Below are 23,117 nucleotides of genomic sequence, written 5' to 3' on the forward strand. Positions count from 1 at the left end.
TCTGGCATCTACTATGTGCTCTGTTAGTACACGTGGCCAGTATAATAAAAGGGGCTGCAGGATGCACAACAGGGCAAGAGATGATGTCCAGGCTGAGCTCCTTCAGCAAATGGGGTGGACGTGGTCTTGAGGGGGAGAGGGCCCCAACAGGAGAGCTAGAGAAAAAGGTGAGGTGTGAAGACAGGGGTGTGAGATAAGTGAAGCAGCCAATCAGTTGAAGGAGCTGGGACACTGGGAGTTACTGGTAAGAGTATCAAGGGTCAGGTTTGCAGCTTTAAGGCGTCTGTTTCCTTTTGTATATATGGAAGCATGGCACACATTTGTCCTTTTCATCGATGAACCCATAACCCCTGGCACGGAGATTAGGGTACTCCCTGACTGACCCTGCTACCTTTGGTTTCCAGCCCTACCAGCTCCCAGATGACTCAGGCCCTTTGCATTTGCTCCTTCTCTTCTTCTAGGAATGGAGCCAGGGAGACTAGGGAGGACTGCAGTTAGACCCAGGCACGGGGTGCCCACCTTCTTCCTAGCTAACTCAGTCCCTTTGTGACCCCGTTTGAGTTAGCTGTGCGGGGGTTTGAACTCAGTTTCTCCTGCCGTCAACATTCAAACGTTAAGTGCTGCGACCTAGTACTATACCGGGTTCATAGTGTGTTCTCAGTAAATTTCTTTCCTCTCTAAACATGATCTCTACTCCTCACCACCAGGGTGGGAGGGGATGAGGGTGGAGCGGGTGTGGCTGGGAAAGGACTCAGGAAGCGAGGAGAAAGTCGGGGTTTTTATTTACAACACTACTTGCAAAGGGGCAGAGAGTCTGGTCCCCAACTCAGTGTATACAGGATAGGAGAGCGGGAAAGTCTGTAACCTGTAACCGGGGCAAGGGTCCCAAGTAGCGGGGCGAAGCGACTGCGACTGGAGGGCTGAGGGCACCCAGCCAGCCCAGCTTTGCGCACACGGGAGAGGAACTGCTTTTCCTTGGGCGGGGTCAACCGAAGCCTGCCCTCGGGCTTAGGAGCGCAGAACAGAATGAGGGCTGGAGGTGGTGGTGCATTTTTGCAAGTCCCAGGGATCTGAGCTCTGGAGGCGGGGGTGAAGAAAGTCCATTGCCCTGGCACCTTCAGGTGTGTCGGCGGGACTTACGTAGAGCCCAGCAGCAGCTCTAATGAGGGTGCCCCCCACCCACGCTCCTCTGAAGGGATGCGCTACATCTTCACCCTCCTACCCTTCCCGGCGGCACCCAATCCCACCTTCGCTCGCGCTCCGGGAGCCTGTGGAGCAGCCGGGAGGCGTGGCCTACCGGCGGCCCGCCCCTTTGATGTGCTCCGACGCCGCTGTGATTGGACAACCGCTTGTGACGTGCGGAGACTGCGGTGGGCTCCGGTGCTGCGGCAGCCGCAGCGCCAGCCGCGGCTCCGGCTCCGGCTCCCCGGTATTTAAAGGGGACGCGGCGGCGGCCTGGGGGGATGGGGGGCAAGTGGAGGGGACGGCCCAGACGCATATCATCCACGGCCCCTCCGGACTGGAGGGACTCGTGAGAGCCGAAGCCCAGAAATCCGGGGGTGGATAAGACACCGCATCCCCTCCAATTCCCGTAAGCACCCCTTGCTCCATCCTGAGCCCAAATACCTCAGCTAGCCCGTGTCCCCCTACTCTTCACACTCCAAACTCAGCCGGGACAGACCTCTGCTGCCGCCGCTCCCCACGTGAGTCCTGGACTCGCCGAGGTAGGGGAAGGGTCCCAGCGTGGGGTGGGGGCTGCGCTGGGTCTGAGAGCGCTCCTTCACACGCGTGTCCGTGGGGGAGTCGCTGGAGCAGAGGAATGAGTTCCCCTCCTACCAAGGGACTAGGTGTCTGGCTATCGCTCCATTCCCGACACAGACAAGGCGAAGGAATCCGTGCTTCCTTGCTCCCTGCCACCCACGAGTCCCCTGGTCTACCGAACTGTCCCCCTCCACCACCCCCCGCCACCCCGCACTGGAGCGAAGCACCGGCCAGCTGGGGGTGTGCCAGAGTGCCTGCTTTCCAGCCACCTCTAAAAATATCTCTCCCCAGACTCCACCGGCAGCTGCCACCTCCTTGCCCACTGAAGATCCCCTCCTAGCTTGTCTATCCAGGCAGGGAAACACAGAGGTGACTCCTGGTCCTATCTTTCTCACTGGCACCAGAGCTCCAGGACGTCAACCCAGCTATCAGGACAACAAGCTTACAACCCACGGGGAGTCTCCAGGGCAATAGAGGAAGTTCTGGCTGCAGTTTTCCCAAGAGGCAGCAGAGACCCTTGAATTCTAGTTCTAATCCTGATTCTGATGCTGTGTGACCCAGGATGTTAGCTTGACCTCTCTGGGCTTTTGTTTTTCTTATGCATTGCTAGTGGTGAAGGAAGGGACCAAGGAAGAAACCATGGTGAAGTTGGGAGTGCTGTCTGGGGGAGGTTGAGAATTCCAGCTTAGTGGTGGAAAGTGATTTCTAGTGATAGATACTAGGAGACCTAGTCTTGAGCAGAGGACTTGTTACTGTAGTATTTCTGGGATCCTTGCCCTTGCCACATCCTTATCCTGCAGTTTCTTGTGGAACACTGCCCTGTGGCCTCCAACCATCCATTCATGGGAATTTTCAAACTTTGTTTCCCCACCCCAAAGGTGTCCTCCCATCCTATTCCCATGGATATAATGTAACAGCACTTGCGTAAAAAGGTGCAGGGGTGCGAGGGGCTGGTGTAGGGGTGGGGGAAACACTGGTTTTAGGTAGAACCAGAATATGGACTCCCTGCCAGCCCAATGAAACCCTTCTGTCCTCTGCTCTAGCCTGCTGGAAAAGCTCAGAGGTCCTGTCCCCCTTTCCTCTGAGGGACTCTATTTGGTGACCACAAGAGGATTCAATCACTCAGGAGAAAGTTTCCAGAGGTGAGTGACCTCTCTGAATGTCCCAAGAGCCAGATTTCAGCGGGGCCTGGGGTGAATCTGACTACTGTGGGGTAGGGGTGGGTGTTGCAGCATGGCCTTCTCAATTTCGACGGGAAGACCTCTAGGGACTAAAACAAGGGCAACTCACCAACAATAAACGTTTATCTAATTTCCCTGAATCTAGTATTAGATGAAAAGAACCTAACTTTTGCTGAGAAGTTTTGAACATGATTAAAAACAAGTAGACTATTCCACCAAATTAAAAAAAAAAAGAATCAAGGGCAAAGAAATGAAATCTGGTCTCTGGGTGATTCCTGGAGACCCTTTTATCTTCATATCTGCCTGGCATGTGTCTGTCCATGTTTGCTTTTACAAGGGGTGTGGCATCCTTTGACCTTTCCTCTTTGGACTCACCTGTCCCCTGGGGGACATGTGATATCAGCCGGGATTCTGGAAGGCTAAAAGTCCATCTAGATGGGACCTGGGACAGCCCTCCCACCTCTAACCCCCCAAACATGCCCTTCCTTTACCTCACATGCCTCCCTCCCCTTCTCTCCCATATTTTTGACCTGTGTCTCCTCTCTCAATCCCTTCCCTCTTTTTGCCCACTGGCCCATTCAGCTTTGTCCACAACTAGATTCCTAGACTACAAATTCTTAGGGAAAAGGCTGAAATCCACATTGCATGTGTAGCCAGGGAGTGGGGACAGATGGGATACCTCAAGATGGAGGGAGCCCTTCCTCTGACTGGACCCCTGCTCCTGCGAAGTCCCTGTCTCTTTCTTGAGAAACTGTTGCTTCTCCTTGCTGTCCTGGGATGGTCTGGGGAGAGTCACCTTGACAAAGTCAGAGGGGTACCCAGTGTCACCCACTCTCACCACCAGAGGGCAGCAGCCAGCCAGCCCTTTGCTCCTTCCCCTGTCTAGTCTCCTGGCTCGCAGTAGCGGTCCAGATGTGTCCCAGCTGCATATAGTCTCTCATTTAAACCCAGGGTGGAGGGGAGCAGCTGGGACTTGTAGGTTTGAAGCAGCATTGGTGTAGGCCCATTAAGCCAAATCCTGTCCCCAAAGTCACATAGCAAAATCTGGCAGAAATTTCAACCTGACTTCTGGCGGACTGCCAGTCTCTAGAAACACCAGGGAGTGAGACAGTCCTAGATCACCTGTGGTACCCAGGGGTCCTAGCCCTCCAGCTTCAGTGGATGCCCAGCCCTGGGCATCTGCCTCTTCCCTTTTGAGGACAGAGGGCAGGCAAGGGTGTGGCCAGGACTTCACAAACCAGGCTTTGCCCCAAGGAAACATCGTAGCCTTGGGCAAGTTATTTAATCTCTGAGTCCTTTTCATCTGCTGAATCCATGGAATTGTGATGAGCGAGGACAGAATATGAATGAAGCTGATTTGTAAAACATGATGTACCATACACAAGAAAGGGGCAATGAACATATAGAGAAAAAAACACTGGTCTCAGACTCTGAGATCTGGTTTTGAGATCTGTCTCTGCCATATATAGTGGGTGATGTTTGCACAAGTTGGTTATCCTTTCTAGGTCTTCAATAATATCTGTAACCTCTCCAGGATCATGAGGGATTGTTAAGAGGATGCCTAGCAAGGGCCCTGTGGTCCTTAGCTTATTTGATGGGCTGTTTTTACTGAGTGGTTCCTGAGGCTCAGGAGAGGGGATAGGATCAGGTGGATGTTGGTGGTAGAAACACTACCACCTGACCAGGCACCCTCACACGGACCTTGTATGGTTGTCAGGAGCCCTGGACCGACGGCTGGAGGCCAACAATCCCTACAGGTGGTGCTCGGGGTGATGTACTGACAATGAGCGGGTGTTTTCCAGTTGCTGGCCTCCGATGCCTGTCTAGGGTAAGTGGGTCCCTCCAGGGGTCTCTTAGGATGAGGCCTCAGCTCCATGTTCCCATCATGGGGTGGGAGGAGCCCTCTCCAGCCTCTTTTAAGCCTGCTGTCACCTCTATTAAGCCTCCACTAATCCCTGAAAGCTTCCATCCCAAGCGTGGGTCCCTGATGCTTTATATCCTCAACTCCAGGAATCCTGGGCCACTGAAACTCAGATAGATGTTGGTGAGACCAGAGAGTGACTGTAGGCATGAAGTTGAAGGGACAATTCTGTTAGGGAGGCAGATAGCCAGGTTCAAATCCCAACTCAGAAGTTAGGAGCCTTGGACTTCCCTTTTACAGGATGTGCCAGGCCATGAACATCACAGGAATATTGGAAAGGGAGTTAGAAAGAAACCAGAAAGAGGAGTGGTTTTGTCTTAACTAATTGGGGTGGAAGGTTGAGAGGGAGAAAGACAGCACAGTGATACTCTGAAGCTGTGCAGTCTGCTTGCTGTCCCTCTGGGGCAGGGCAAGCTGCAGAGGGCTTCTGCTCTCCACATGCTTGCCTTCATGCCCTCACCCTTGCCATGTTACCCCGCATCCTCTCCCTTATCCCCCATTAACATGACCATCCCAAGATCTTGACTTCCTGGAGCTCCCCACCCCCACTCTTCCTGTCCTTTCTGCCCTGTGCTCCCCTAGCATGACATCCGCCTCGCCCTCTTCTTCCCCACCCCTTCCTCATCCCCTCCACCCCAGCCATGCCCCACCACCTCACCTTCTGCCTTCTCAGCCACTGCCGCTCTCTTTCCTCTTCCTTGCCCATCTCCCAGGTATGTCGTGGCCTGGTGCGGGAGGCTCCTACTTCCCCAAGTCCCACAGCTTCTCCTGCTGCCCGCTTGCTTCGGACTCTGGCAGAAACCCCATCCGCTGACAAGTTCCTCCCAGGGAATTGGCAAGTGATTAGTGATGAGCTGTCAGCACAGGGCCCTGAAACCCCCCAGAGAAGTTGTGTCCCATCCTTGGACCCCTGCCCAGTGCCACCTGGCTGGAAGCAGCTCACAGAGCCTGCCTGGATTTTGGGTGGTCAGTCCACCTACCCGGTTCCTCCAAGACCTAAAATCCAGTTCTCTGGCCAATGCAGAAGCCCAGGCACATCACTCTCCAGGTCTGGCACTGATTGCCCACATGCCTTGGGTAGTGCCATCAAGTCTTCCCTGGCTTCTACTATCCATCACAGTCCTACAAGCCATCGGCTCTACGTGGCTGAAAAGGGGAGTGACAAATCTGCTCCAGTTGAATGAATGAATGAATGGTTTCCCTTGACTATGTTAGGGAAGAGGAGTGGAGAGTCCCTCCCACCTTCCCTGTGTCCACCACCAACAAGGGGTCATTGGAAGTCTCTAGAATGATCTAGTCCAGAAACCTTCCCAACGGAGTGACTCCTTGGAAGCTGCTCTTCCATTCTTCCACTCAAGCCCCCATGGCCCCAGATGAGAGTAGAAGAAAGGTGTCAAAGAAGCCCTTCAGGGCTCAGGAGGATGGTCCCCTGAGGATAAACCCCAGAGCAGTTAACACAGAAGTACAAGAGGGTGGACAGGGAAGGCAGGGGTGGGGACGCCGGCGTTGCTTAACCAGCTTAACCAGCCTTGGGTCCTCCTCAGGTCTTCGATGTGCCAGCATCTCTGGCCGTGGCCCGCTAACCTGCCTCTCCTGGGCCGGCTCCTGCCGCGCCCCCTCTCGCTTGCTCCCTCCTCCTCCTGCTCCTCTCTCCCCTGCTCCCAGGACGGCGGGATGGCTGCGCAGGGCTCGCCGCGCTTCCTCCTGACCTTCGACTTTGATGAGACTATCGTGGACGAAAACAGCGACGACTCGATCGTGCGCGCAGCGCCGGGCCAGCGGCTCCCGGAAAGCCTGCGTGCCACCTACCGCGAGGGCTTCTACAACGAGTACATGCAGCGCGTCTTCCAGTACCTGGGCGACCAGGGCGTGCGGCCGCGAGACTTGCGCGCCGTCTACGAGTCCATCCCGCTGTCGCCCGGCATGGGCGAGCTGCTGCAGTTTGTGGCCAAGCAGGGTTCCTGCTTTGAGGTTATTCTCATTTCAGACGCCAACACCTTTGGCGTGGAGAGCGCGCTGCGCGCCGCCGGCCACCAAGGCCTGTTCCGCCGCATCTTCAGCAACCCTTCCGGGCCCGACGCTCGGGGGCTGCTGGCGCTGCGGCCCTTCCACTCACACAGCTGCGCGCGCTGCCCCGCCAACATGTGCAAGCACAAGGTGCTCAGCGACTACCTGCGCGAGCGGGCCCACGACGGCGTGCACTTCGAGCGCCTTTTCTACGTGGGCGACGGCGCCAACGACTTCTGTCCCGTGGGGCTGCTGGCCGGCGGCGATGTGGCCTTCCCTCGCCGCGGCTACCCCATGCACCGCCTTATCCAGGAGGCACAGAAGGCTGAGCCCAGCTCCTTCCGCGCCAGCGTGGTACCCTGGGAAAATGCCATCGAAGTGCGCCTCCATCTGCAACAGGTGCTGAAGACGTGCTGAGGACGCGGCCTGCAGGGGGCGCCTGGCGGGAAGGGGGCCAGGGGGCTGGGGACAGGGAAAGACAAACCTAGTTTTATTATTCCCTTTCCCTTTCGTTTTGATGGGTCCCTCCGGGAATTTCCGGAATCCGGAGCTCGTCCATTTGGGGGCTGGAGGAGAGAGTTCGGAGCTGTCCCCATCTATGCAGTTAACCCAGCTTGGCTGTCTCCCCCAGTTCCGCTGCAAGCGAATTCTGGAGTTTGGCCCCGCCAGGGTGGTGCGCAGACCCACGCAGGCAGCAGTGTTTTCCAAAAACCTTGCCCCCTCCCAACTGGGAGGAAAGGGTTGCCTGGCAGGGTAGAGAAGGAACATCTCCCACTGTGTTTCATTAACTGTTGCCTTGGGCCGCATGACTTCCTTCCCCTAGACTTCTGTCAGGGGTACACAGGTCCTGAAATTCCTCCCCCCGTCCCTTCAGCCCTGGACTCCCCGCGGAGAGATGGTGCTCTCCACGGACGCCATTCTCAGGCCTAGGTCTTGCTTTATCTTCTGTGACCCTACACTACACTCCTGCCTCCCCCCACGCACGCTGTCAGCGTTCCCACAGGAAGAAATGCCAGAGGGAACAATCGCCTCCTGGTGGTGGGATGAGGTAGCACACTGTCCAGGGCTCGGGTCCGGCCAGCCAGGGACCTCAGAGAACGCGACGACGTCTCCTCCTCGCACCCCAGCCTCTTCTATGCAGCAAGAAACCAGGGACTTAACCAAAGTCGCCCCGCCGACTGGACTCTCTGAACCCCTCCCCTCCCGTATGGAACAGAAAGCCATGATGTTTTAAAGCAGGGCCACTGAAACCCAACCCCCTCCTCTTTTGGTGTTTCAGAGCTATAAAGGAGGTAAAGGGGCAGAGGTGACTGAGATCTCTCGCGCCGCAGTCTGAGGGATGAGGATGAGATGATCTCTCAGAAAGCCCCACTTAAGTGAGGGAGCTGGACCCCACTCTTGGAGGAATGTCCAGTTTGGGGAACCAAGTGAATTCATAAAGCAAGGAACAGGCAAAAGAGCAGGGTGCAGCCTGTCTTCACAGAGAGGCACAAGGGTCTCATGGAGAGGGCTCAAGCAGGGATGGGAGATATTCCTGCTTAGGGCAGGCAAAGGGACTCAGTCAGCAGGAGCCTAAAAACCGGGTTACCTTTCAATCTTTCAGCACACCCCGCACCCCACCCTGCAGGGCAATCATCAAGAGGTCACCAGTTTTATTCCAAGTTGGCACTTGCAGCTGGAGACCCTGTCTTGCATGGTCCAAGGGTCTCCTGTGGATAAGATCACCAAACACCTTGGCTTCCAGTTCTTTCCTGTCTCTAGCAGGCTTCTGGGTACCTCTCCCAGGACCCCCTCCCACTGCAATGGGGGGAAGGGACAGACAACAGTTAACAGCCCAGAGGTGTGCAAGCCTGGTCCAGTCTTGAGTGAAGCTGGCTTTGGTGTGGGACTCAGGCTCACTCAAGGCAGTGCTTGAATAGCATGGCAGAGACCAGGCTGTCAGCTGATGGGCTCCACATAGTTCCCAGGGAAGAATCCAGACCCCTCGGAGCAGACACCCTCACACCATCCATCAGAGTAGCGGCGGGTGATGCAGATAACTGTGCCCTCAGAGAAGGAGAGCTCGTTGTCCTTCTGGCGGGTGTATGGGTACAGTGTCACCACTGGAGGGAGAGAGGGGAGGGTGCCGTGAGATGTGCCTCCTGCTGCACCCTGGGATGCTGGGGCCCACACCCTGAACTCTAGAGAGCACCATGGGGACTTGGGCAGGAGATGCCTTCTACCAAGCCCTGGGCTCCTCCTCAGCTGAGCTAATACTCAATATCAGGCCAGCTGCTTTTCTGTGTGGGTGTGTGGGGAATAACGGTCACACCTTTGCAAATGGAAGGGAGAATGGCTCTGGGCTAGAAGATTGGGGGGAAACCTGACCCCACAATCTGTTGCCCTTCAGTCCCAGGACTCAAGTACCTTTCTCCAAGTACGCATCAGGGACCCAGCTGGGCTCTTCGGACCCAAAGCCTGGTGGGGGTGGAGGTGGCAGCTCCAGATCATCTACATCCAGGGGTGGAGGAGGGGGCAGGTCAAGGGGCATGGGCAGCTCTGGGGCTGGGAGAGAAGCAGAAAGGCTGCAAGTGTGACACAGGCAACCCCATCCACTCCAAGAAACTTCACTGTTGGAGAGCAGGGCCCCAGGATCTACCCATTCGATGTACTCTGCCTGCAGCCCTTGTTCATCCTGCTCCTCCCACAGTGCCTCTAGCGGGTGGTAGGTGCTCAGTAAACAGCAATGTTGAACAGTGTAGGGTGATCAGACTCTGCCACTTGGCTGGGCAAGCCTTGAGCAAGTCACTTAATTTAACTTCACAGGCTCAGTTTCTTCATCTGTTGAATGGGAGTGTGAAGATCCTAAGCAGTCAAATTTAAGCAAGAAAATGGATGAGAAGCTTTGACTTGGTAAAAAGCAGGGGCTAAATTATGTTAGCCTGCTTCCTCTGCTTTCTTCCTGTCACTCCTACCTTGGACAAAGTTCACTGACATAGGCCCAGTTGGATCCAACTGGGGTGAGGTGAGGTGAGGTTTTCTCACTCGAGAGGTGAGAAGACAACCCCAAACGTTGAGATAGGAGGAGGAGGCAGGGCTCCTTACCCGGTGGGGGCAAAGACAGTTTCTCCAACGAAGTGGGTAGCAGGAAGAAGTCAGGGGCAGCAGGTGGTGGGGGTGGGGGGTGGGGGGCTGCCTGCCCCTTGGTCATGGAGACCCCACCGACACCTTCGGCGCTGCTGAAGACCAGAGAGAAAGGGGCTTTGCTAGGGTGGGGGACAACTTCCTAACTCAGTACCCAAGCTGACCCCGCCCCTTCAATCACAAGCTCCGCCCTTGTGGTCCGCAGTCTTAATCCACCTTCATGACCACCCCAACCTAAAACCTGTGGGGCTCACCCGGCTGAGGCCAGTGAGGAGGCAGAGGAGGCGGCGGAGAGTCTGCCGTCGGGCACCACGGGGGCCTGCACGGGTTCGGGGATCCGGGGTGCTCTCCTGGGGTGGGAAGATAGGAGGGGTGAAGTGACGTCGAGGGGGAAGCCATCAGGCGAGCAGGGGTTCGGGGTGAGAAGAGGCAGTTGTCGGAGGAGGAAGTTTGGCGCCTGGCTTGAAGGGACGGGAGGTGGGGAGTAGTTTCTGGTTGAGGAGAGGGAGAGAAGGGGGTGCAGGTTACGATTGTGGGAGACCTCACCCTAGGGTGGCGGAGGCGGGAGTAGCAGGCGCCTTGATGCTCTTACGAGACAAGGTCCCAGTCCGCGACAGCTGCGTGCTCAGATCCTGCAGGGGGGAGCAGGGGGCGGGGGCTGACACCCACAGGGGCCTGCAACAGCGCCCCTCCATCCCAGAGAGGAAACGGGGGAGGGGCAGATGAGAACTGGGAGAGTGGGGAGGAGGGAGAGCAAGTTCCGACTTCCACTTCCCAGCCTGCTCTCCCACCCCACCCCTCTCAGTCTTGCTCTTGGCAGACCGGGCCTTAAATCTGCCATAGGCTCAGGCAGACAGGATCTGAAGGCCACTTCCTCTTGCAGGGCCTCAGCAGCTGAGCCCCATTCTCACCCAAAGCCTCTGAGCGCATAGCTTTGTGGGCCTTAACTCTGAGAAACCCCAACTCCAGCCCACAGCTGAGGAGGTAGAGGCTGAGGTAGAAACCTCCCACCTGTCATTTTCACGGGCCTGAGGAACTGGCTTTGGGGAGTTCAGGGCAGAGAGGAGCAGAATGTACAGAGTACAAGTGACAAGCTGTGAACTCATGTGCAAGAGAGCACTAAAGTTGGTGATGGAGTTTCCCCAAGAATAGGTACATGAGGAATGATGTCCTCTGCTATCCTCCCCTGGAGACAAGATAAAAGGGACTTGAACTCAGGCATAAAGAATTTAGGTTGGATAAAAGGAAGAACTTACTGGTAAGAGGGCCTAGCGACTGAAAGAGGGAGTGTGATTTCTGTTTTGGAGGGAGATGTTGTGTTAAGGAAATCAAGGGGCTGTTTAGATACAGGAGAGCAGCCAATCTAATCTGGAATGTTGACGTGTGGGGACAAGGAATGGATAAAATGGGATTAAGGGTGTGTCCTCTTTCACCTCGCAGAAGGAGGTAGGCTGTGAAGAAAATGCCAGTCTTCAGCATGTCCTCATTTGAGTGCCTACATCCCCCGCCCTCCCCACCCAACAGCAACTCTGGGTGACTGTTCAGCACAGTGACCTCAAACCTCCAGACAGAGGAAGTTGCTGTTCTCATGTGGCTGGGGAACCATTCTCATGCACCCTGACGTCTTCCCTCTCCGCTCTTCCCCTTCACACACACACACACCCATCCTGTACCCACAAGTTTGTATGTGTGAGCCCAGGTGGCATTGTCAGCAGGTCTTGTGATAAGGGTAAAGGTCAGTTATTAAGAGAAAGGTCATGATGAATTTTAAAGGAAGAAGATGGGCCCCCTCTCCTATAAGGGGGCCCCATGGGGAGCAGCAGAGCCACTTAGGGCGATGGCTTCAGGGAATGAGGAAGGAAAGGGGCTGCAGGGTGGGACAAGAACATGGTCCTGGAAGAGAAGTGAGGCTCTAGAGCGAAGGGAGCCATGAGGCAGAAGAGGCTGGGGGCACTTCCCTGGTGGTCCAGTGGTTAGGGCTCTGTGCTTCCGCTGCATGGGGCATGGACTGGGGAAACAAAATCCCCATGAGGTATGGCCTTAAAAAAACAGAGGCTGTGCTGTGGAGAAAGAGGAGGGGCCCCTCTCTCTACCTTGATCCCATGGCCAATGTCATCCAGGCAACTGAAGTTGAGGGGTCTCCTGTAGTAGGGCGTGAGGTGAGGCAGGCTCTCAGGGGCGATGATCTTCTGGCCGGGAGGCAGCCGCTGGACAGTGGCTAAGGTGCCGATCTCCCTTCGGGCCACTTTCTCCATATGCATGTTCACCATCTGTGTGACAGAGTTGGAGGTGACAATGCTCTTTCCCTTAAAACTTTGGGGAGGGGGAGAGGCCATGGGAGGCAGCGAGGTGCCGGGAAAGAGAGAGTTTTGTCCCTGAGGTCACACAGCATTTGGGTAAAGAGTTGCCAGGAGAGGATGGAGCCACTTTGGAGCAACTTCCAGTGGAAGAGAACAAGAGTTATTATTAGCTGAGCAGGAACCAGAGGAAAAGAGAAAACACAGCATCCTTAAGGGGTGCTGGGAGGAGGCTGGGCCAGCTTGGGAGCAGAGGGAGACAATGTGGAGGTGGCTGAGAATCATGGCTGAATCAGCTCTCCCTCTTGCTGCTAAGTCACATCAGTCGCGTCCGGCTCTGTGCGACCCCATAGACGGCAGCCCACCAGGCTCCCCCGTCCCTGGGATTCTCCAGGCAAGAATACTGGAGTGGGTTGCCTTGGGGGACAATATAAGCGAATCAACTTCCTCTTGGAATGTTCTTTGGAGAAACCTACATCTCTGAGAGGGTGTGAACTTCAATCTGCTGGGGTGAGAGAAAAAGACACACTCACACTGAACATGTGAGTGATGCACAGGCCAGGCTGATGCATGTGGTTTATGGGGTAATTCCTCGGCCAAGGATTCAGGAAGGAAGGAGGAGGGTGTATATGCGAGATGGGGTGGGACGCTGTGTGGTGGTGGCAGCGCTTCCAGGGCTGAGAATGACCTTGCCAAGCAAGCAGTCTGACTTTGGGATATTTATAAAGTCACCGCCTGTGTTTAGATGAAAACAGGGTACATTTGCCTCTTTTCTGTGCTATGTAGCCACTGTGGAGGGGAGAGCCTGCTTTCTATCGTGTAGGAAGGAATTCAGAAAGAGTTCTGCCATCAGGGAGTTCCTGGTCAGAAGGGGACAGCAAGGCCCACCCCTGAGACACATGGAAGCTCAAAAAGCTTGGCAAGTGCCAACTTTCTGGGACAGAGGTGGGTGTTTGGATGTAGAGGAAGGCAGGAAAGAACTTTTGCTGCAGAAGATGTCCGGGTGGGGCTGAAGAGTTAGGGGCTGAGGCGAGCAGCTTTCCCCCAGCTTTTACCTGGCCCAGTGTGCTCACGCGGGCTTCCACCTGCCTCAGGGCAGCCGCCTGAAGATCCAGCATCCGCAGGGTGTGTCCAGCCAGATTGCCCACCTGGTAGGCCACGCTGGCCAGGGCCTGGGTGGTGAAAGCCATGGTCTCCTCCAGTGCTTTTCGCTTGTCCGTGGCCTGAAATACACACAGCCCTGGCATGTTCCACTGGGTCCTTGGCTGTGGGCTGGGATGGGATAGGGTATGAAGAAGATGGGGGCTGAGTTGGGAGAAAGCGGTTACCGTCAGATGTTTGAGGAGGTTTCTGTAAGAACGATGCGGTAAGAAGGACTCAAGGGGTATTAGGAAAGTGACTCTGCAGCCCTGGGAACTGGGTCCAAGGGGAGGTAAAGATACCCTTCTCAGATAGTCACACTGAGGATTAGCCCTACTACCCTCCTGAAGATATTTTTTTAGGGGGGATCGTAAATGGTGAACAGTAGAAAGGAAAGAGGAAGTCAACACTGGCTGGAAAAGATATTATTGGACTTGAAAACCAAACAACCAACCTCAGGCCCTCATCCCAGACCTTCTAACCAGAATCCCCTGGGCATGTGGCCAATGAATCTGTACCTTTAAAAGCTCCTTAGGTGACTCCTGAGCTCCTGGCTTAGCTCTGGTCTGCAAGGCGGTGTTTGGGAACCAATAATTTGGTCCATTTTATTGATAAGAAACTGAAGCCCAGAAGGGGTAGAATAAAGCAACTTCTAACTGTAGCCTATATTGTGAAAGTGTTAGTTGCTCAGTTGTGTCTAACTCTTTGTGACCCCATGGACTGTAGCCCACCAGGCTTCTCTGTGGAATTTTCCAGGCAAGAATACTGGAGTGGGTTGCCATTCCCTTCTCCAGGGAATCTTCCTGACCCAGGGATCAAACCCAGGCCTCCCACATTGCAGGCAGATTCTTTACTGTCTGAGCCACCAGAGAAGTGTAGCCTGTATAACCGGGGCCTGTATAGGGTCCCACAAGGCTGGCTCCTGTTTTTCTCCTCACCCTCATCCCCTTCCTCTCTCCTGCTCACTCATGGTCCTCCAGCCACATTGGCTATTGGGTCTCAGTTCCTGATCAAGCTGAGATTGCTTGTACCTCAGGACTTTTGCACTTGTTGTACTTCAGGTCTTCAGAGATACTTGCCCGATCACCCCAAGATCTCCCCTAGCCCACCTCTGTATTGACTCTGTATTAGATTTACTGTTTTCTTCATAGAACTTAGTACCATCTGAAATTTTTTATCTATGTACTTCATTATCTATCCCCCCATACACACACACACACACACACACACACACACACATCCACATACACTAGAATGTAAGCCCTAAGAGGGAAGGGAGCTCATCTGTTTTATTCTGTATCCTATCCTGGAATAGTTAGTGCCCAACATACAGATGAAACTTGATGAATATGCATTTGTGAATTAATCAGTGGGTTGAATGCAAACCCAAACACTTGCTGGCCATGTTCCTACTGCCTGCCAGGCACTGTGCCCGGTGCTGGCTAGGGCCACACTTCCAGGCAGTGGTGGTGGGGTGGGCAGGGAGTGTCTGAAGACTGAAGAGGGTTTACTTCTCTAGTCATTTGGTTCCCCAGGCAGCTTCCTCATCTCAGGTTGGGACACGAGGGTAGGGGCCAATCCAGGGCAAGTCTGGGGAGAGGCCAGCAGACTAATCAGTAAGGCTGCACCCTGAGATCTCCTTGTTAAGGGCCTTCAGTTGATCCTCGAGGCCCATAGTGGAGAACAGACCTAGAACCTATCTAAGCAGGGTGCTCAAAGAGACCTGGGAGCATCTAGTGTAGCCCCAATGAAACTTGAACCAAAGGGTGGGCCCAGAACCTTCTCCCCTCAGGTGCTTCTCCATGCCTTTCTGTTCCAAAGAGGCTAAGAACTGCTTATTTGCATCCAATTTACATATCATCAACATACATAACTGAGTGCCTTGAAAAGGCAAAGAGATCAACCCAGAAAGAACAACAGGTCTAATTGTAGTTCAAGACTGTCCTTGAGTAGATGAGGAAATGAAGGCCCAGAATGGAGCAGTGACTACTCTGTATTAGCTGGCCTCTCTTGTACTCACCCCTCCCTGGACTGGCATGTGGAATTCATCACTGGATTTTTCCTGTCAGTCCAAACAGGAAACATGTCTGCTTGGGCCCAGCTCTGGGGAGGACAGAGCCTGGATGCCTACCGACTCCTGGCTTTGGTCTTAACCCAAAGTCAGGTCTAGAGAAACAAAGGTCTGGGATCCATCTTCATGGCTGACTGCTTATTCATCATGCAAATTACCCTGTCTACAAACTCAATGGACCCTGACAGAGAACTCTGCAGTTGACCCTAGCTTGTCCTCCCCCATTCCCCAAGGGCTTCCTGACACCTGCTTGAGATGGAGGGGGCGGTGTGAGGAAGGAGGGGAGATCGTGGGAACCAGGTCTTATTTAAGACCAGTTTTGAGAAGTCATCCAAATCCTTCCTAGGCATTTGCTCCTCAGAAAATCCTCAGAGGAGCCAGGGAAGGTAACTAGTTCTGTGGTCTAGTAGTGTTCTGCATGAAGGAAGCTGAAATCCAAGGATTCTGACCTGGGTCAGGGCTTCTGAGGCCCTGAGGGTTTTTGCAAGGGCTGCTTCACCTCAGTAGAATTAACTTTGAATATCTATATTTGTCTTTCATCCATCTGATGAAAGGTGATGATGATAGTAACAGCTGCCATTTATCCTGCCCTTCTTGAGGGAGAAACACTGGGCTAAATGTGCTAATACATTATTACGTTTAACCCATGTGACCACTGTGATAAAAGGTATAAGAATCACAAGGGAAACTTGCCCCATGTCCGGGAGCTGGACACTGGACTCAGGTCTTTCTGACCTCAAATTCTGTGTGCACCCCATATGTGCAAATGAGAACCCATCCAGAAATGCTTTGAGATGTGCAGAAGTTATTAAACAAGAATGGGAAAGAGGGCCTCCATCCTAGTCCATAGGAGGAGCTTGCCTTCCAGTGCTAGGGGAATGCAGCTAGTTCACAAGCCACATTCCAGCTCAGTTTCAGTACCCACAGTCACTCAGGATCTACAGTGGGAGTAGCATTTTCAACTAGAGATCTGGGGGGGAATGCTCTGGAGTCAAAGTTGCTTGTTCAAATCCAGGTTCTACTATTAGCTTGGAGACCCTGGGAACGTAAGTTAACTTTTCAGAAGCTCAGCCTCCTGGTTGTGAAGTGGGAGTGGTCCTCACCTCACAGACTGGGGTGAGGACTGAAGAGGGCAATGAAGGCAGTTCAGATGCAAAGCACTTTAACTGCTGTTGCCATGACCTTTCTTTAATCTGCCATTTTCTCATAAGCATTTTCTCCTTTTATTTTTATTTTTTTTTAAACACTCACTCCTACGGAGCTGGGAGGTCCCAGTGCAAATAAACTGTCTTAAAATCATACAGCATGTCAGGGAGGGAAAGGCAGAGAGGAGAGGGTTCAGCTTCAGAAGTCAAGGCTAGGCTGATGCCCAGGTCTGCCATTGCCAAGCGATGTGACCTTGGACAAGTCACCTTGCCTCCCTGAACTGCTGTCCCTTCATCTATGAAACGGGAATAATGATATTGTCTCACAAGGCTGTTATGAAGGCTGTCCTTTTCTGTTCATCCAAGCACCTACTCTCCGTCCGAGGACAACACCCCAATTTAGAAAACTGTTTTAAAATGCCACTCTCCTTGCATTTTGCTGGTAGTCTGCTGCATGCAGTCATATTGTCCATCCCCCTGCCTCTGAGTCAAACTCCATCTCTTTAACCCAACATAGGGTGACATCTCTCAACTCTCCCTCAGCTATCAGGGACAGAGTTTTCTCTCGTCCATCTCAAGTTCAAGACAATGTTTGGGAAGTTCTTCTGAAGTCTCACCTAGAGCCAGCGTGAACATGGAATGATGGCACCAACAGCTGTGTGAGGACAAGTCTTTAGACCTCTGGATCTGAGTGGGACGTTCGGAAGGAGAGGAGCCTGCGGGGAGGCCTATAGCAGGACGGGGTAGCACTGCCTTCCCTGGGCATCTCTGAGGCTCTGGGAAAGAGGAGTACAGGAGGGCCTGGGAGCACACGTCAGCATGAGAATTTAAGGGTCTGGGATGAAACCAGCCTGGAGTGGGAGGATAGCTCAGCCAACGCCCAGGCCAAGCACCTGTCAGGATGGGCTCTGGGCCCCTGGAGGGGCTGGGGTGCCAGGCCTGCACCCGCTCTGCTTACCTGCACGTAGTTGTCCTCGCAGTAGTCTGCGACTCGCAGCAGGGAGCTGTGGTTGCCCCTCAGGGCCTCCCGGCCCGTGGGGATCTCAAACTCCTGCAGTTGCTGTAGCTCCGCCATGGCCCCTGGCCTCTGCCCGGCTCCCCGGGGAGCCTGCCGGTTTTGCACCTCACTCTGCCCTTGATTGGTCGCTCTGCCTTCCCTCCCTCTCACTGCTTTTGGTTTCCTCTGCGTGAGACCCAAACCTGCTAGCAAGGGGCAGGCATGCTATGCGGGGACAAGAGGAAGTTAGTCCCCACTCCCTGGGCCTGTGCCACTTTGTCCCCTGCCCAGAGGAAGGGAGAAAAGGGGGGGCTCCTTTGGGGGCCCAGCCCCCCAATCCCTCCTAGCAGAGGAAGCCAAGGTCGGGGCGGCTGTGATTGCTCCCTGGGCCTGGAGAGGAAGCTGCGGCGGGGGCTGGGATGGGAGACAGGAGGAAGGGGGCTGGCCTGCTCTGGGAGGTGGAGATGGATTTTCCACTCATGGAAGGGGAGGAAAGGGCAGAGGGTGGGGGCTTCCTTGGGAAGCTCGGGATGAGTCACCAAGAGACAGGGGACTGGAGGGTGGAGAGGATATGGAGACGGGTCATGCTGGGGGCCCATAGGGCGGTGGTGCCACAACAATGGAAAACAGCCGATGCAGCAGCCAGAGGGACCAGGCAGGACACTGAGAAGATACAACCAGAGGTCCCCTGAGAAGTGTTATCAAGTCTCCGAAGGGTTACCTGCAATGAAGATCTGGTGTATGTACATGCTCTGGGCCTGGTGGAGGCAGGACAAGATGAAATTGACCAAGTGGAGCATAAGGGACTCAGATTAGACAACAGGAAGGACTTGGCTTTGAGAAGCACCAGGTTTAAATTCCAGATTAACACGTCAGTCGTAGGAAGCAGCAGTGGCCAGAGCATCAAGCCTGCTTCAGGAGGTATGTGCTGCATTTCCTGAATTCACTAGAGACTCAGACTGGATGATGTCCGGGGTCCTGTCCTGATCTCAAACTCTTAGAGCTCAGAGCTGTCAATGGGAATTGATTTCTGGAGTAAGGGAATTTAGGAGGGACTCTGGGCCTCCTCCCTGCCCCTATTACTGGGGAGTCTGTCATTCTAAAGTCAGGAAAAAAAAAAAAGAATCCCTCACTGACCACACTGGTCCCTTAATATCTGCTCCTTGAGAGGGTCCCTTGTCACTCACTGGACAGGCGTCAGGCTGAGCAGAAGCTCTACTGCTGCTGCTGCTAAGTCGCTTGAGTCGTGTCCGACTCTGTGCGACCCCATAGACGGCAGCCCACCAGGCTCCCCCGTCCCTGGGATTCTCCAGGCAAGAACACTGGAGTGGGTTGCCATTTCCTTCTCCAATGCATCAAAATGAAAAGTGAAAGTTAAGTCGCTCAGTCGTGTCTGACTCTTCGTGACCCCATGGACAGCAGCCTACCAGGCTCCTCCTCCGTCCATGGGATTTTCTAGGCAAAAGTACTGGAGTGGGGTGCCATTGCCTTCTCCGGAGCAGAAGCTCAGTGACTGTTAAATGACATAGCCCTTGGGTGGTCCTGGAGGAGACCAAGAGAGAGATCAGGATGTGAGCCCTGTGCTCAGGGACTGCTGAGGGAGACACGTGTGCCGGGCTTAGAGGGAGGCATGGAGACAAAGAAGCATGGACGTGGGTGCTGGCAGTGGCCATGGCCCCTAGCTGATGGGCATAGCATCCTGAGTACATTTTCATGGAACGAGTGAATGAAATTTGAGCTCGGAGAACCTTGTAAGGTGAGATGGTGGGGCTTGAGTGAGGGACACAGAGGCTTCTTGGATGAGGGAAGTTGGGAGGTGGTGTAGGACTTGCCTCATTGGAAATAGCCTCAGAGCAGGCTCAGACGTAGGGGAGGAGGGGGCTTGGGAGAGAAGACTGGGGAAGGGGAGCAGGCAGGGCTGGAGGGTAAGAATGGGGAAAGGGGCTCTAAGCCAGAGGGGTCACTATAGGAGAGGGGCTGATTGCGGGGGGCGAGACAGGTTGCCTGCAGTGGTGGTAGTCTGGAAGGCTCAAGCTGCTGGATGAGTTTAGAACCTTGAGCCTATGATCAGCTTAGGCATCAGAGATTTGGGCTTCCAGACCATCTGCTTTGTCTAAAGACTTTCAGCTGATAAGGAGCTAGGAGGCTCAAACGCCTTCATCTGGGTCTTGAAGTGCACGCTCTTGCTTGGCAGGTGAGAGGGGCTGAGGTTGCACTGGACTGGGATCTAGTCTTAGAATTATTGAGGTTAGAAACCAGGCGGGCCTTCCTGATAACCCTGTGGTAGTGATAATGATGATGAACACATTGTGTTTATTATATGCCAGGCAGTGTGTTAAAATATTTTACAGATATTATTTTCTTAATCCTCACAATAATCATATAAGGTAGGTACCATTATTATGCCGTTTTGCAGATGGGGAAACAAAGGTTGAAGGAGGATGCGCACCAGCTTGGAAGCTGCCAAGTCACAATCGGAACTGGAGTCTGGAAGACTCCAGAGCCTTTCTCTTAATCACTAGGGTAGTCTTTCTTCTGGCAGGACCTGAATTTTCCTGAAAACTGCCTAATGAGCTACCTGTGTTGGTGCAACAATAACTTTGCTTCCCAAATCTGTCTCACTGAAAGAAACTGCTCTTCTCTCCCTTCTCCATGCTCTGATCCCCATTTTCTCCATAGACAGATCTTATCTAAGGGCAAAGACTGTGTGTGCCTGCCCCATCCTCTCCTCCTGAGCCTAGCTCACAGTAGGGTAGGGGCAGGGGCTGCAGTGAATCCTTGGTGAGCGATGAGAATGTATGGTGAGCAGGGACGAGGTTAGAAGCTGAGGTATGGAGAGTACAGAGGAGGAGCTGGGGGTGACCAGGGGATTTAAAGTCCTGGCTGTGGATGCTTTCCAGGGCCTGGTCTCTCCAGGACAGGATGGCCCAAGAGCTCAGCGAGAAGGAACTCTTAAAGATGGAGGTAGAGCAGCTGAAGAAGGAAGTGAAGAACCCAAGAGCTCTGGTGAGCCTCCTCTTTCACTCCCTGCTGCCTCTTCTCTATCCCTTTCTGGTCCTCATGGAGACAGGACAGTGTGATGGAAGGTGTGATGAACAGCAGGGTGGTGGGACCTTTCCAGGGCAGTAGAAAGAGCAAGAGGTGCCTCTGGAATGGGCTGGGAGGTGGGAGGAGGCAAAGTTTGTTCCTACAAAGGTGCACAAGAGATAACCCCAGAGCCTGGAGGGCTTGGTGTGTCCAATTCAGTCCCTGGACTGGGCCTGGCCAAATATCCCTCACAAGTAAGAATCAGGCTTTCTGGTTCTGGTCAAGGAACTCATACTCCTCTCACACCTGGCTGTGCCTCTCATCTTTCTTCTCTCCTGTCTCTACTCCCACCCTGCCCAGAAACCTGTTTTTGGGGGACTGAGCAAATCATGAATCCTGAGCAAGAGAAAAGGGCTAGAACCACACTCTGCTTTCTCCCAGATTTCCAAAACAGGAAAGGAAATCAAGGATTATGTGGAGGCTGAAGCAGGAAACGACCCTCTTCTTAAAGGCATCCCTGAGGACAAGAATCCCTTCAAGGAAAAAGGCGGTTGTATAATAAGCTGATGGTGCTGGAGCCCCTCACCCTGAATGCCTGCCCCTCCTCAGCCCTCTCCCCACCAGAACCAAGTACCCTGGGATGTGCAGGGAAGCAGTGGATGTTCACTCTCTCTTAGTCACAGGATGAGTAAAGAGGCCCAGCTGCACTCATCGTGAATCCATTCCCCAGTTCCACTGTGAACTCTTCTCTTCCATTACCTCCATCACCTGCTGGGTCACTGCTGACCCCACCTGGAACCGCTCCCAGGAGAGCCGCCCTGGCTCAGGACGCAATTCCCTGAGAGCCCGGACAGTCCTTGGGAAACAGTTACTCCTCCTTAAAATGCCTCCTATTTCCCCCTCCACTGTCTGCCTAGGAACCAGCATTTCCATCCAGAGCTTCTGGGTTGAGGATTGGAGTTGGGGGGGCCCTTTTCCCCCACCTCATGTCTGGTCCTGTGGAACTCCTCCCGGTCATTTAGATAACCTGAGATTGGCCTGGTGACAAAAAGAGCTTGTAAAGTCATGATGTCATGATTTATTGAATATTACTGAGTGTCTGTTCCATGTTGGGCTAGGATAAAAGAGCAAGCAAAATTCAAGTGGCTCTTATTGTCATGGAATCTAGCAGAGAAGACACAAAACAGAGTTACAATTAAATCAGTAAGTGCTACAGTGGCAAAGGGGGAGTCGAGGCTGGTGTAGGAACACACAGCAGAGGACATTCAGGGCACTGGACAAGGTCAAAGTGAACTGTTGCAGACAGTTGGGAGGGGAGGGTGAGGACAAATCCAGCAGGGGTAAAACATGGGGCTGGAGAGGAAGATGAAGTCAGGTCTAAAGGATTTTGCTGTGAGCTCAGGTAAGAACTTTCTTTTTTATTCTCATTGCAACAGAGAGCTGATGAAGGTATTTAAGCAGCAGAAGGCCAGGCTTTGATTAGCATAAGGGAGGTTGGATCCTGCTTAGAGCTGAAAGACTAATTCCTAGGCCTTGTTAGCAAGAAGATTACTGTCTAAAGAAGCCACAGACAGACATTCATGATACAATGTGTTCAGTGCAATGACAGAGAAGTCTGTGCGGAGTATGAGGGGGACATAGGAAGACTACAGAATCCAGCTGAGTGGCTGCATTGCATGCTGGGAGAGAGTGAGATAGATGGGCCCCAGGCTGAACAGTTTCTCCCCTGTGGACAGGAATTCCATAATAGCAGAAACTCCATAAATGCAGGATGATAGAGGAGGCTGGGCCCTGCCCAGATAGGAGATAAAAGACCACATATTCCTCATTCTTGAAATTAAGGAGACCTCCCAGCCTACACATGCATAGAAAGGCTCCTTGGAGGTCGAAAGAGAGGGGGCATCACCTCATAGTAAAAGATGCAACTACCCATAGCCCTCTTCACTAAAATCTACCTTGGCTAAAAGATGTCTACACACACATGGGAGGATGCTGAGATGTCCCAAATACAGACTCAGAACAGGGCAAAGCCATATGACCGACCAAAGGAAACCGGAAGAAATGCCTCATAAGTGATTGAAGCCCCCACAGTGGTGTGACTCTCTCGGAGCCCATCATGTGTCTGTCCACATGTACTGTACTCTTTTTCCCTCCTAATAAACACTGACTGTTTCACTACTTTCCATCTCTATGTGGAAATTCATTTCTACACAGCTGGTGGGCCAGGGCCTTGTCACTGGCCACTGGTTTCCGGTGGTCTAGTGGCCAGGATTTAGCGCTCTCACGGCCACTTCCTGACCTCATTCTCTGGCTGGGAGCTGAAACCCTGCTTCAGGCCACTGTGGGCCAAGGCCACCTGAGATCCAGAGGACAGGAAAGGCCTCAAAAGGGAGGTGGTGTTCGAAGCTGAGTCCTACAAGATTAAGTTGTAAAAGGGTGATATAAAT

The 23,117-nt window shown here is 53.6% G+C and overlaps 3 protein-coding genes across 10 annotated transcripts; 2 read left to right on the forward strand and 1 right to left on the reverse strand.

Annotated features, from left to right (window-relative positions):
• The first annotated feature begins 1,365 nt into the window (after positions 1-1,365).
• Positions 1,366-8,173, forward strand: PHOSPHO1 (phosphoethanolamine/phosphocholine phosphatase). Of its 6 annotated transcripts, none has more exons than XM_027517541.1 (4): positions 1,366-1,591; positions 2,805-2,903; positions 4,660-4,770; positions 6,408-8,173. In XM_027517541.1, exon 4 carries the CDS (start codon positions 6,415-6,417, stop codon positions 7,285-7,287), a length of 873 nt encoding a protein of 290 aa, XP_027373342.1. In that variant the 5' UTR covers positions 1,366-1,591; positions 2,805-2,903; positions 4,660-4,770; positions 6,408-6,414; the 3' UTR covers positions 7,288-8,173. The 6 variants fall into 6 exon arrangements, with proteins under 6 accessions (XP_027373342.1, XP_027373339.1, XP_027373341.1 ...); XM_027517538.1 differs by having other exon boundaries at positions 1,438-1,724; positions 6,529-8,173; XM_027517540.1 differs by having other exon boundaries at positions 1,502-1,591; positions 6,529-8,173.
• Positions 8,174-8,505: 332 nt separating this feature from the next.
• Positions 8,506-18,046, reverse strand: ABI3 (ABI family member 3). The gene is made up of 8 exons (XM_027517535.1): positions 17,605-18,046; positions 13,346-13,513; positions 12,087-12,263; positions 10,540-10,625; positions 10,248-10,343; positions 9,955-10,088; positions 9,277-9,414; positions 8,506-8,972 (listed from the first exon to the last, which is right to left on the reverse strand). Exons 1-8 carry the CDS (start codon positions 17,719-17,721, stop codon positions 8,809-8,811), a joined length of 1,080 nt encoding a protein of 359 aa, XP_027373336.1. The 5' UTR covers positions 17,722-18,046; the 3' UTR covers positions 8,506-8,808.
• A 121-nt stretch (positions 18,047-18,167) lies between these two features.
• Positions 18,168-22,853, forward strand: GNGT2 (G protein subunit gamma transducin 2). Of its 3 annotated transcripts, none has more exons than XM_027517543.1 (3): positions 18,168-18,564; positions 20,544-20,649; positions 21,112-22,853. In XM_027517543.1, exons 2-3 carry the CDS (start codon positions 20,566-20,568, stop codon positions 21,235-21,237), a joined length of 210 nt encoding a protein of 69 aa, XP_027373344.1. In that variant the 5' UTR covers positions 18,168-18,564; positions 20,544-20,565; the 3' UTR covers positions 21,238-22,853. The 3 variants fall into 3 exon arrangements, with proteins under 3 accessions (XP_027373344.1, XP_027373346.1, XP_027373345.1); XM_027517545.1 differs by lacking the exon at positions 18,168-18,564 and adding an exon at positions 19,091-19,399; XM_027517544.1 differs by lacking the exon at positions 18,168-18,564 and adding an exon at positions 19,697-19,837.
• Positions 22,854-23,117: the final 264 nt, after the last annotated feature.

Source organism: Bos indicus x Bos taurus, chromosome 19, assembly GCF_003369695.1.
Source record: "Bos indicus x Bos taurus breed Angus x Brahman F1 hybrid chromosome 19, Bos_hybrid_MaternalHap_v2.0, whole genome shotgun sequence".
Lineage (NCBI taxonomy): Eukaryota > Metazoa > Chordata > Mammalia > Artiodactyla > Bovidae > Bos > Bos indicus x Bos taurus.

Bases quoted from the DNA above. Each gene is read 5' to 3' on its own strand.
- GNGT2 (XM_027517543.1), top strand. From the start codon at position 20,566: ATGGCCCAAGAGCTCAGCGAGAAGGAACTCTTAAAGATGGAGGTAGAG. The intron at 20,650-21,111 runs GTGAGCCTCCTC...GCTTTCTCCCAG, and splicing joins TGAAGAACCCAAGAGCTCTG to ATTTCCAAAACAGGAAAGGA.
- ABI3 (XM_027517535.1), bottom strand. From the start codon at position 17,721: ATGGCGGAGCTACAGCAACTGCAGGAGTTTGAGATCCCCACGGGCCGG. The intron at 13,514-17,604 runs GTAAGCAGAGCG...TGTGTATTTCAG, and splicing joins GCGAGGACAACTACGTGCAG to GCCACGGACAAGCGAAAAGC. The intron at 10,626-12,086 runs GTAGAGAGAGGG...TCCCCCCTGCAG, and splicing joins ACATTGGCCATGGGATCAAG to GATCTGAGCACGCAGCTGTC.
- PHOSPHO1 (XM_027517541.1), top strand. From the start codon at position 6,415: ATGTGCCAGCATCTCTGGCCGTGGCCCGCTAACCTGCCTCTCCTGGGC.